The sequence below is a fragment of the Macadamia integrifolia genome, chromosome 2, assembly GCF_013358625.1.
Source record: "Macadamia integrifolia cultivar HAES 741 chromosome 2, SCU_Mint_v3, whole genome shotgun sequence".
In the NCBI taxonomy this organism is placed as follows: Eukaryota; Viridiplantae; Streptophyta; class Magnoliopsida; order Proteales; family Proteaceae; genus Macadamia; species Macadamia integrifolia.
Genome location: NC_056558.1, coordinates 15,429,318 through 15,440,588, shown reverse-complemented (window position 1 = coordinate 15,440,588; position 11,271 = coordinate 15,429,318). Strand labels below are relative to the sequence as shown.

The 11,271-nt window shown below is 38.3% G+C and overlaps 2 protein-coding genes across 6 annotated transcripts in view; both read left to right on the top strand.

Moving 5' to 3' along the window:
* The window catches only part of LOC122063227, a 9,768-nt gene extending 2,988 nt beyond the window's left edge, over window positions 1–6,780 (top strand). For 2 of the 5 annotated variants that reach the window (XM_042626942.1, XM_042626933.1), the window contains exons 4-15: window positions 746–808; window positions 902–1,003; window positions 1,789–1,872; window positions 1,957–2,075; window positions 2,196–2,297; window positions 3,017–3,130; window positions 3,643–3,711; window positions 3,844–3,910; window positions 4,176–4,229; window positions 4,313–4,399; window positions 5,738–5,779; window positions 6,164–6,780. In XM_042626942.1, the coding sequence (XP_042482876.1) occupies window positions 746–808; window positions 902–1,003; window positions 1,789–1,872; window positions 1,957–2,075; window positions 2,196–2,297; window positions 3,017–3,130; window positions 3,643–3,711; window positions 3,844–3,910; window positions 4,176–4,229; window positions 4,313–4,399; window positions 5,738–5,779; window positions 6,164–6,283 (1,023 nt within the window). In that variant the 3' untranslated portion in view covers window positions 6,284–6,780. Of the gene's footprint in view, window positions 1–11; window positions 506–745; window positions 809–901; window positions 1,004–1,788; window positions 1,873–1,956; window positions 2,076–2,195; window positions 2,298–3,016; window positions 3,131–3,642; window positions 3,712–3,843; window positions 3,911–4,175; window positions 4,230–4,312; window positions 4,400–5,622; window positions 5,780–6,163 lie in introns of those variants that run through there. The other 3 variants (XM_042626952.1, XR_006135280.1, XM_042626945.1) reach the window with 3 other exon arrangements.
* A 966-nt stretch (window positions 6,781–7,746) lies between these two features.
* Window positions 7,747–10,261, top strand: LOC122063211 (pentatricopeptide repeat-containing protein At1g10270-like). Its single transcript, XM_042626928.1, has 2 exons — window positions 7,747–9,666; window positions 9,706–10,261. Exons 1-2 carry the CDS (start codon window positions 7,851–7,853, stop codon window positions 9,804–9,806), a joined length of 1,917 nt encoding a protein of 638 aa, XP_042482862.1. The 5' UTR covers window positions 7,747–7,850; the 3' UTR covers window positions 9,807–10,261.
* Window positions 10,262–11,271: the final 1,010 nt, after the last annotated feature.

Here is an 11,271-nt window from a genome sequence, read left to right as displayed (position 1 = left end):
AAAAAAAAAAAAAAAAAAAAAAGACCCCAACACATCCTTCTTTTTCTTTTCAAAGCTGTGCGACAAACCCTTTTTTCTTCTTTTAAATTCCTACATCACATCTGAGACGTTTTAATTCTTCTTGATATCAACACGGTAGTTCTTTTACATCAAACTGCCCTTTCTTTATTCTTGTTCATTTTCCTTATTGATTTCTTCTCAGTACGGTTCTTCTTTCTAGACCAAAGGGCTTTCCTTGTATCTTTTATTTGCTCTTGGCTGTTTGTTTCTTTGCATAACTCCAGAAAATCCCAAATGGAAGTAACATCCTTAGAATCAGTGCTATGGTATTCAGTTCTGGCTGTGCTGTCCTTGGAAAATCATCTCAAAATGAGTGGGTTATATTTATGCAACTCTACATACCCACAAATATTTTTGTGTCAACTTTGTAATCACATCTAAAGAAGACCTGAACATCCACTTGCCATTTTGGTAAGTTAGTTTGGCTCGGACTGATCTCATAAAGGTGAGTTTCCTATGATTTTTCTCAAACAAATTGCAGTAGCATGGCTGAGATTTGGAATTTTAAGCTGTTGGGTTTAACACATCCTGGATAATCCATGACTGAAAATTCCCTTATAGGTTTTATGTCATTGGTTTTTTCAGAATATGAACTTTGCTTCTCAATTTGGTTAGATTTCTATGAATTTGGAACTTGTGTACCTGGAAATATTCATATTCTTTAGCTTATTTGGCCACTGTGCAGAGATTGTCAAGATGGGTAATGGTTGATAACATGCAGAAGAACACAAAGTCTAATACGTGCAAGGTTCATCTTCTACAGATGTCATTTATCCTTCCTGTTCTGGTTTATAGACTTACTTGGAATATTTTGTTATTCATGTTTCCTCATATGTTTTAGAATCAATGCAAGCCCAATGGAAGCGAAGCATTGCCAATGGATATTATTTCAATGCAGTCTGACTTGGAAATGCAGCCATTAGGGGGCTTGCCAATGAAAATGGTATCCAGAAAGCTTATTATTTTCATTTTTGACATAAAAAAAGTTATTATTGTCTTCCCTCATGGTTTTTTGTTAAGTGCATGTACAATTTTACGTTTTCTGGAGTACCTTTATTTCTTCCCATCTCCTTTAACCAGTTTGCATACTGTTCTTTGTGAGATGTGAAATGGGTCAATGGGGATTTTTTTTTTTGTTGTTATGGGTATCTTTATTGGGCCTAATATAAGGATATGAGCTAAGAATATAGACATACTTTATTGGTTGGTTTAACTTGGAGTCCTAGACAGAATACGAGTCATTCGAAGCCTTTTATTGGTCAATTGAGTAGCTAATTTGATTATTAACTTTAGGCTATTTCTAATCATGATAGGATTCAGATTTTGAAAGTATGTATTATATAACCAGTGATGTGGATAGCTATACCCCATCAACCAGCCAACCAGGAATATGAGTTTTGAGTTATTTTAGCAATCAAGCTCTCTCTCTCTCTCTCTCTCTCTATACTTTGTGGATTCATGGTGAACCATGTTTTGGTCCCCTTATATGTTACTCATGTTGCCCTGAATGTTTAACAGTGAGGTGGATGATGGATCTTCTATAACATGAACACTCCCATATCTACCATTGATTGTCACATGGCTAGTCATTAATTATTTGACCTTCATACATTTAAATTATCGCTTCATATGATTTATGTGATTGTGCATATAGACTTGTATGCCTTCTTGCTTTATTCCATGGTTTTTGCCCATACGTAATTTTTTTGGGTCAACATTTTAAACCAGAAGAGTGCAAATCTGTCGATGAACTTGGTGGCCATAGCAGTTGGAATAGAGCAAAAAGAAAATGTAAATCAAATGGTTAAGAAGGTGAAACTCAAACCTCTGTGCTCAGTTGTTTATAACACTTATCTGCTCATCTGTTTCATTAATTCTCCTTATTCTACATTGCAGTTTCTCTCAAGTAATTTTGTATTGATGCTATTTCATTATGACGGTGTGGTAAATGAATGGGGGGAATTTGAATGGAGTGATCAAGCTATACATATTTCTGCAGCTAATCAAACTAAATGGTAATGTCTGATCCATGAAAGGTTGTTTGTCTATATTGAAACTACAGTTTCTTAGATATATTTGTTGACAGCTTGGTAATCTCTTGATATTGATGATGATTTCATTTCATGACATTGTAGGTGGTTTGCCAAACGTTTCTTGCATCCTGACATAGTTGCTGAATACAATTATATTTTTCTCTGGGATGAGGATCTTGGACTAGAAAACTTTCACCCAGGAAGGTCTGTATGATTTGTAGTATATCTTGAGGATCAACTGTAAATATTTCATAGCAATTATTGCGGTGGTGCCATTAAAGACCATCTACATGGAAGAATCTTCCAGAAGAAGCTAGGAGGAGTGCTCTTAGTAATTCTAGGAACATTATTTTGGTTTCACATGAGGAAGAAGCTTGAATCTGATAAGTATATAAATCTGCTTATTTCTGCGTATTGCACCATTATCCTGGGAGTTTTATCGCTGTCTTCTCTTCAAGGAATTCTATTTCTCTGATTTGGAAATGCAATAAAATCTTTGTGCCCTTTCCCTGAAGTAACTTCCAATGCCGATCAGCCTCAACTTTTGTTGCAAGTTCCTTATAACTTAGGTTTATCTGATCCTTCTGTTGGCTTGGCTTTGCTTTGAAAATGAGTTGTTTACCTTCATCGATGCAATATGGTTGGAGAATGCATTACTTTAGAGATAGTTCAGATTAGATTTAGGTCTTGGGGGTACACATGAGCTGTCCCATTACAGTAATTGAGGTCTGAATTACTTTTTATAAGGTGAGGCTTCAGGGCTAAGCCTTTTCAGAATGCTGGAGCCAAGCCGGACTCATGGGCTGTTTGTCCTTCTCTATTTCAGCCTTATTTTTAGAAGGCATGCCTATTAGTTTGAAGAAGCACCACGGCATGGTCATTTCATTGACCTGATATTGTGTGACATATTGAACCTCTTACAGGTATTTATCAATCATCAAAGATGAAGGGTTGGAGATTTCACAGCCAGCACTAGATCCCAATTCAGAGGTACATCATCAAATTACTATGCGTGGGAGGAGGTCAACAGTGCACAGGTTATCTTATTAATTTTTCCCAGGCAAATTAACTCTGATGGTAAATCTATGTCTAGTCTTTTAAGTATAAACTAAAATCTATAGAGTTAATGCTACAGATAAGGTGAGATGCACCCTGGTTCTATGAGTTCGAAGAAGGGAACATCCTGACTAGTAAAAAGTAGGATTATAAAACGGGGAACAGCCTTTATAAATAATTAATCTGACTATATGGTTGTTACCATCTGATCTAAGCATTCCTGCATATCATCAAGAGCATTCTGTGAAATTTCATAAAAAGAATGTGGAGTCTGCGTTGCTAAAATTATATTGTCAGGTTGGCATATCCTGCTGCATGTATTCCACAGATCTTTATGCTCTGTTTGGCAAATTTTAACATGGTATATATAATCAAAATACAATATACACTATCTATAATTTTGATTTGGTTTGAGGAAATTCCCATATATAGTAGTTGCTTATTTTTAGGTATATACTCTATGCATGGTTTTAATCCAGTCTTGTGTCAACAGAAGGATTTATAAGTCAAAAGGTACGGGGAAGAAGTGCGACAGTAACAGTACAGATCCTCCATGCACAGGGTACAGATCACAAGCCCCATGCCCTTTATTTTTCACCATCAGTTATTTTCCTTCTTTTGGGTTCTTTCAATTTTCTAGCCCTAAAAGCGTGGTTATTATATTTATAGGAATTTAACATCAACTATGATGCAGGTGGGTAGAATTGATGGCACCCGTATTCTCAAGAGCAGCTTGGCGCTGCACATGGTATATGATTCAGGTACTCCATGATAGTGTTATGGAGAGTATTTGTTTTATATATTGATAGACAGGACAAGAGGAAGCATGGAGGCTTTGAACCTCATCCCTAGAAAATCCAGAGTTTGGTATAGACCAATGTAGCATAATGAAGTTTTACTGGAAATAAAAATGTCTTTGTAGTATCTCTGCATATATAATATTCTTATCTTGTATTCATATCTTTAATATGCTTTTAAAACTATGACATATGGTCAGCCTCTGATTTTTCCTTTAAATCTTTTCAGAATGACTTGATTCATGCATGGGGCCTTGATATGCAGCTCGGTTATTGTGCTCAGGCAACTTTTCTATCCCTAGAGATGTCTTTTTTTTTCACAATCCTTGGCCTTATTAAGATGATATCTGCCACCATATTTGATAGGGTGATCGAACCAAAAATGTTGGAGTGGTGGATTCAGAATACATAGCTCACCTGGGATTTCCTACTCTTGGTTTATCTGAAAACAAGGTAACCTTTTGATATCACAACTTTTGAAGGATAGGCTAACAGGAATTTATGCAATAATCTGGAACTTGTGGTTGGAAAATTCAGCCCCAGAACTGGTACTCTCAGTGGCTCTCTTTAGCTAATTTCCCTAGGAAACAAAGCATGGACAAGATTTCAAGCTAATAATCTGGCTTGAAAGCTCATTACCAAGTGCGAAAAGCATGTGCTTATGGTATCTTGTTGGACAAGGGGTGGGAACCAACTATACAAACTTCACTCACGACTTGCTTATAATCGAGAATAGTGTCGAGACAGCTGCAAGGGTCTGCTTGTAAGGCTGTTTCCTTAGCTGAGGTCCTGGGGCTAGTTATCCAGTAGAAATGTTAAATTTAATAGTCAAGGGAGCAGAAAAATGAAAATGACAACAGGGTTTCATTTGGAAATTGTGGAAGCTATGGCATAACATGCTACTATGTCTTGGTAAATGGTGTTATGTTTCTTTAGATAAATTTATAACAGCGAAATTTTTATTATTTGAGACAAAGTTTTATGATGTTTACCTTAAGTAGGCCATACAGGAAACAGCTCCTCAATTATATAATCATGCAAACATGGCATCATGTATTTTAGTTCTATTTGTTATTTAATTGCTTTTTTATTCAATTCAGCAACACTTACAAATGCCATTTCTTCCCATTGCATCCATCTTCAGGACGATATAGTCACAGGTTTTCACTTCTCAGTGAGTGAATTTGTCCCCGCCTTAAACCAACACTTTGCATTATTTGACTTTTTTTTTTTTTTTTTTTCTTGTCATGTTCACTATGTATCCCTTTAGATTCAAGGTAAAATATCCATTGAGATTGAAATTTTGAAGCTTGAAAGTATTAAGGTAGAATTTTGTCGGAGTTACAAACTAACAGATCGGATCAACCACGGTAATTGACCAGTGAATGCTTATTTCACAAATTGGTTCCGTATCACGTGATTAAATTTCTTGCTTGTCAAAGATTGATGATTCATTCCCTTAACCAAGGTGAAATAACCATTGAGATCGAGTTTTTGAACATTGGCTTGCGTTGCAAGAGAAAAGGAAGACCTGAGTTTGATAGCTAGAAATTAGGTAACCAGACTAACTAGGATATGTTGTTTTGTAAATTTTATGCTTCTCAGATTTGATTCAGTTGTATATTTCTACGGAACTCATTCTTGCTGCCATCCAATTACCTGGCTACATTCTTCAGGACAGCCAGGCTATGAATTAGGGTGCTGGACCTGCTGGTATTGTTTCTTAAATTGCCATTTCACTCTTCATGTGCCATGTTTATTTATTGAGATTTACCATCTTTGGAGATGCAGGCACCATCCAAGTCCCGTGGAAAGAAAGATAGTAGATATCATGTAAGTAACAGACCACCTCTTATGATAGGGAAACAGAACCTAGGTGAAGTACCATAGGCTTATGGTGTGACTCCACACTTCAACTAATGTATTCCAATCCTTTACTTTTTTAGTATGGTAATGTTTGGCATGATTTGGCCAAGTTGACACATTACATATCTGTAATGGGATGTGCCAGATAGCTTTTTGATTGTGAGAACTGTGGTGTTCAGTTTTTGGTCAGCCAAGCATGTTTGCAGGTTGAGTGGGTGTCATGCCTACACAATTACGAGCCCGTCATGAATTCATGATCAGACGTTTTTCATCTAGGATTTATCAGGGCTTGATCTTATCTGTTTTACATGCCTAATATATCATTGTGAGACCTTAATAATTTCTGTGCAGGTGAGGTTGCAATCACACATTGAACTGGAGATCTTCAAGAATAGATGGAGGGAAGCAGTTGAAGAGGACAAATGTTGGATTGATCCATATCAACAATCAACTAATGAGAATAGCTTTTAGTGTATATTTGTCCTCTTTTGAACTTTGACTGGGTGGACAGTTCGTGTGACACATACATTAAATGGACTTACACTGGTGCACATCATCTTATTGGATGGATTGAACGGCGACGCCAACCCAAGCAGCTATCTTAGCTCGGTTTTATTGAGAGAGTAGGACTCGGGCATTCGGGCTATTCATTTGAGGGATCGCCAACATTTATATCATCATTTTTTTTTCAATAAGATACCAAAGTGGATTATTGACTCATTCCATACTACAAATAATCACAGGAATGTAAATATGCTTTTCTTGGTGAGTGTTCATATTTTGATCTGCTGTAAATGTAATCATTGTAATTCTGTCATCATTCCTTGCAATTGTAATGCATAAGCTTGTAATGAGCAGTGAGCTAGAAGAAGTAAAGGAGTCTGTTAATGGAATTTATGTCCTGTTTGTAAACAGGGTAAACAATCATTTTTTATAGTTGTTTATCCAATTCTTCATTACTTTTTCTATGTCCATGTACTTGATGAGGCAACATACTTTGGCATGGCTGGTAACAGAATTAATTACCTAGTTTCCCAAAGGGTCTTTTTTTTTTTTTTTTTTTAATCGTTATAAATTAGATAATGTAATCAATAGATACTGCTTCTGTTCTAGTGGCTGTGGCTTGAATCAATAAATTTAAGAACCAGGGATGTAGCAACACTGGGATAGGAGGTACTAACACCAATGACAAATTTACCTCTTCATATGTCTATTGGGGTCCAAATTTCAGTAAGAGGCAGGTTCCAATCTTTAAGTTTCATGTTCATGTGTCAAGTTTGAGTTTAATTAGATTTTATTGATTATCAAAATAAAAATATAAATAAATTGTTTATAAATATAAAATTTTTAAAGGTTGTAGACAGTTGAATATATGTGAGAAACTAGCTATTTTGATTTTGGTGAAAATGAATGTTCCCAAGTAGGCCGGTATTGCAGTATATGTTTATGAATTATTTATATCTCCTACTCTAATAAAATCCATCCTCAGACTCATTCCGAGGGCAATACAAATATGTACAAGGGAAATCATTTTTGGAGTTTGGTATGCAATATTATGTCCATTGAAGTTAAACAAGTCATTTTCGATTGAAGTTGCATGAAAATAAAGAAAAAGAAAAAATTGCTTAAATTTACAAGATGAGAAAATTAATTACGAAACAAGTAAGTTGATTTTATTATACATTTTAAATTCTTTGAAATGGGGAGCAATACTGAACATCCAACGGCTGGGAATTCACTCTGTGGGAGTTTGATGTTCTCTGACTTGTAGACTTGTGGCTGAGGTATTTAAAGCGTGTTGGTTTAAAACTTTAAAATGATCCTACTGGTCATTTTGTGAGAGGGTGTGGACTGTAGAGACACCAGGCCTAGCCGACTTCCACTTAGGGCAATTGTGTCCAAAGTAGGATTATAGGAATAGGAATCAGGTCAAGGTTTTGATAACGTGACCCCTGAAACCAAACACAGCCCACTCCTATATATTCTTCGTTCGTCTCCATCTGCCTTTTCTGTATCTGTAGCTGTGGTGAGCTAAATTATGGCTCTGTATCGTATGCTTCTCAGATCCCTCCGACGATCATCCCCTCTTTCTCCCAGCATCACCGCCTACTCCTCCTCCACCTGCACCAATTCTATTCTCTACCAGCAGCAGCAGGTGAATCATAACTTACTCTCCTCTCGCTCCTTTGCCTTCTCCTCGGCAGAAGAGGCTGCAGCGGAGCGACGCCGCCGCAAACGCCGCCTCCGCATCGAACCCCCACTCCATGCCCTCCGCCGCGACCCAAGTGCTCCTCGCCCTCGCGTCGACCCTAACGCTCCCCGCCTCCCTGATTCCACCTCTGCACTCGTTGGTCCCCGCTTAAACCTTCACAATAAAGTCCAAAGCCTCGTTCGAGCGGGCGACCTCGATGGCGCCTCCGCCACCGCCCGCCATGCAGTCTTCTCCAATACCCGCCCTACCGTCTTCACCTGCAACGCCATCATGGCTGCTATGTATCGCGCTGGCCGCTACGACGACGCCATCGGTCTCTTCACCTTTTTCTTTAGGCAGTCGAACATTGTCCCCAATGTCGTCTCTTACAACGTGCTTATCAACACCCACTGTGATGCTGGTCGTGTCGATACAGGTATCGAAATTTACCACCACATCCTCGCCAACGCACCCTTCAGCCCTTCGCCAGTGACTTACCGTCATCTCACGAAGGGTTTAGTTGACGCCGGTCGGATCTCTGACGCTATGGATCTCCTCCGTGAGATGCTCAGCAAGGGCCATGGTGCTGATTCTTTAGTCTTCAACATTCTTATCTCTGGGTTCCTCAATTTGGGCAACTTAGAGAGAGCAAATGAACTATTTGACGAGCTTCGAGAACGTTGCCTCGTCTATGATGGAGTCGTCAATGCGACGTTCATGGATTGGTACTGGAAGCAGGGAAAGGATACCGAAGCCATGGAATCTTACCGCAGCCTTCTTGATCGCCAATTCAAGATGAGTCCTGTCACTTGCAATTCCCTTTTGGAAGTACTTCTCAAGTATGACAAGAAGGCGGAAGCTTCGACTCTTTTCCACCAAATGTTGGACAACCACACCCCACCAAGTTACCAAGCTGTGAATACAGATACATTTAATATTATGGTGAACGAGTGTTTTCGATTGGGGAACTTTTCGGAGGCGATTGAGGTGTTTAAGAAGACTGGAACGCAGCCAAAGTCGAAGCCTTATGCCATGGATGCCGCAGGTTATAATAACATCATGGGAAAGTACTGTGAGCATGGGTTGGTATCGGAGGCAGAGAAGTTGTTCGGAGAAATGTCTGCAAAGTCGGTTATCCCAGATATTACCAGTTTCAGGATTTTGATCGATTCCTTTTTGAAAGAAGAGAGGATGGATGATGCTGCACTTTTTTTCAATAAAATGGTTGTTGAATCAGGTTTGAGATACAATGTAACATACTGCAACAAGGTGCTGGATGAGTTGGTCAGGAAGGGTAAGGTTGAAGTCGCTGCGGAGATTCTGGGCCGAATGGGGGTGAAAGATGTGAAGCCAGCCCCAACACATTATGAGATTGTTATTGTGGCACTATGCAAGGAGGGTAAACTAGACAAGGGTATAGATTTGCTGAGTCAGATGTTGAGGAATGGAATTGTTGGTCCTCCTACTCTCCGTGATTTTGTATCTGAAACTTTCAGCAAAGAAGGGAGAAAAGATGAGATCGATAGACTATTTGAAATGAGGGTAGGAACTGTCGCTGGTATGCCGCCGTATTCACCAGCTCCTAGAAATTTTGCCGGTATGCCGCCATCTAGAACTTTTGGAGGTACACCGCCATCATCACCGCCTTCTAGAACTTTTGGAGGTACACCGCCATCATCACTGCCTTCTAGAACTTTTGGAGGTACACCGCCATCATCACAAGCACCTCAGACTGTTTCAGGTATGCCGCCATCACCGGCTCCTGGTACAGAAGGACAGGTAGCAGCTGGTTTTAGAGTCTGACACCAGTGGCTGCCGTTGTTTTCCCTCAATTTTGATTTGAGTGAGACGGATGTCATCCTAATTATTTATACTGTGTCCATTTAGACAATGAAAAAAAGCCTTAATGAAAGACAGTGGCTGTTGGTAATTAGTTCTTCCACATATATCTGGTTTGATGGATGTGGTCATTCTTTGAGTCCGGACAAAGCCATATTTTTTTTATGCTTTAGCTTATTTTGTTTGAAGTACTACTTTAATTTTTCTTCACGATTTGATTTCACTGGTCCAAAGTTTACTGAATATTCGGTTGAGCTTCAAGTTCTGTTCTTGATTTTCTGTACTTCTGATTTGCTGTTAATTTAGAATGTAAAATTGTAAATGTAGAAACATATGCTTCAAATGTTTGAGCTATTATTAGTGTAGTGGAGATATTCATTCATTGAGAAATGCTTGAATATTCAGGAGTTGTTTTGTTATGTTTTCTTGTTTTAGGTTGCAGTTTATTGCTCTCGCCTATGCTTGGCTCTGGTATTGGTCAGCTTGTGCCTTTTTGGACTGTTATGGTTTGATTTTAATTGTTAGTATCAAAGCATATTTGCGGCCTAGAGTGTAATATAGCTGTCAATAGTGTTACTTCAATTTTTATGCTTCCCTGGGAACATCAAGTCTCCATCTGGTTGGATGTTAGATATCATAAAGTAAAACATTATAAGGAAAAAATGGACCTATGGCATAACAGAAATATTGACATTTTAGATACTAGTTGCATAGTGGAAAATTTCATTTGCCGTATTTTTCTGTAAAAATATAAAGAATCTAGGTGCAAGTTTCAGTTAGTATCTGTAGCATGTTCTGAGTTAGCAACAATCTTATTATTTGTATTAAAAATTATTCATTTTTTGTTCTCCTTTTAATTTTACATCATTATATATCCAACCAGATGGAGTTTACATCTCAACTCCTTTTTTCTGGCCGAAGGTGTTGAGTTGACCCCCGACCCCCTTTCTTTCGTGGGATGGGGATATGCAATGTCAGACAAGAAATTATTTTATGATTTTAGAAATCTTTCTCCCAAGTTAATTTTCACAGTTCCGACTAGGAGCCTTCTTAACCTTTAATCTGTAGCCAACAGTTATCTAAACAGCCTCCTGATTTGGCTGTCCAGCTAGTTGTGGTTGTTGGTAGTTTTCTCTTATTTCATTTTTCCTGGTATGCAAAATGGTCACAGGGTCAAAATTTTGCATCTAAGATCATTGCAAATGTGAGCTTTATATTTGGAGATACAGTATTTGTCTTGGGTATAATTGTCACAGCGTCTAGGCGACCAAGGCACATGGATGTCTAGGTGACACCTTGACAACTATGGTTTTGGGGGAAAAAGTTCTCTGAGTGATCACAGAGGCTCACTAGCACACACACACACACACACACTCTCTCTCTCTCTCTCTATATATATATATATATGTATATATATATATATATATAT

What these genes read in the sequence shown, in the direction of transcription:
- LOC122063211 (XM_042626928.1), top strand. Translation starts at nt 7,851, where the DNA reads ATGGCTCTGTATCGTATGCTTCTCAGATCCCTCCGACGATCATCCCCT. An exon ending in GCCTTCTAGAACTTTTGGAG is followed by an intron (nt 9,667 to 9,705) that starts GTACACCGCCAT and finishes GAACTTTTGGAG; the next exon opens with GTACACCGCCATCATCACAA.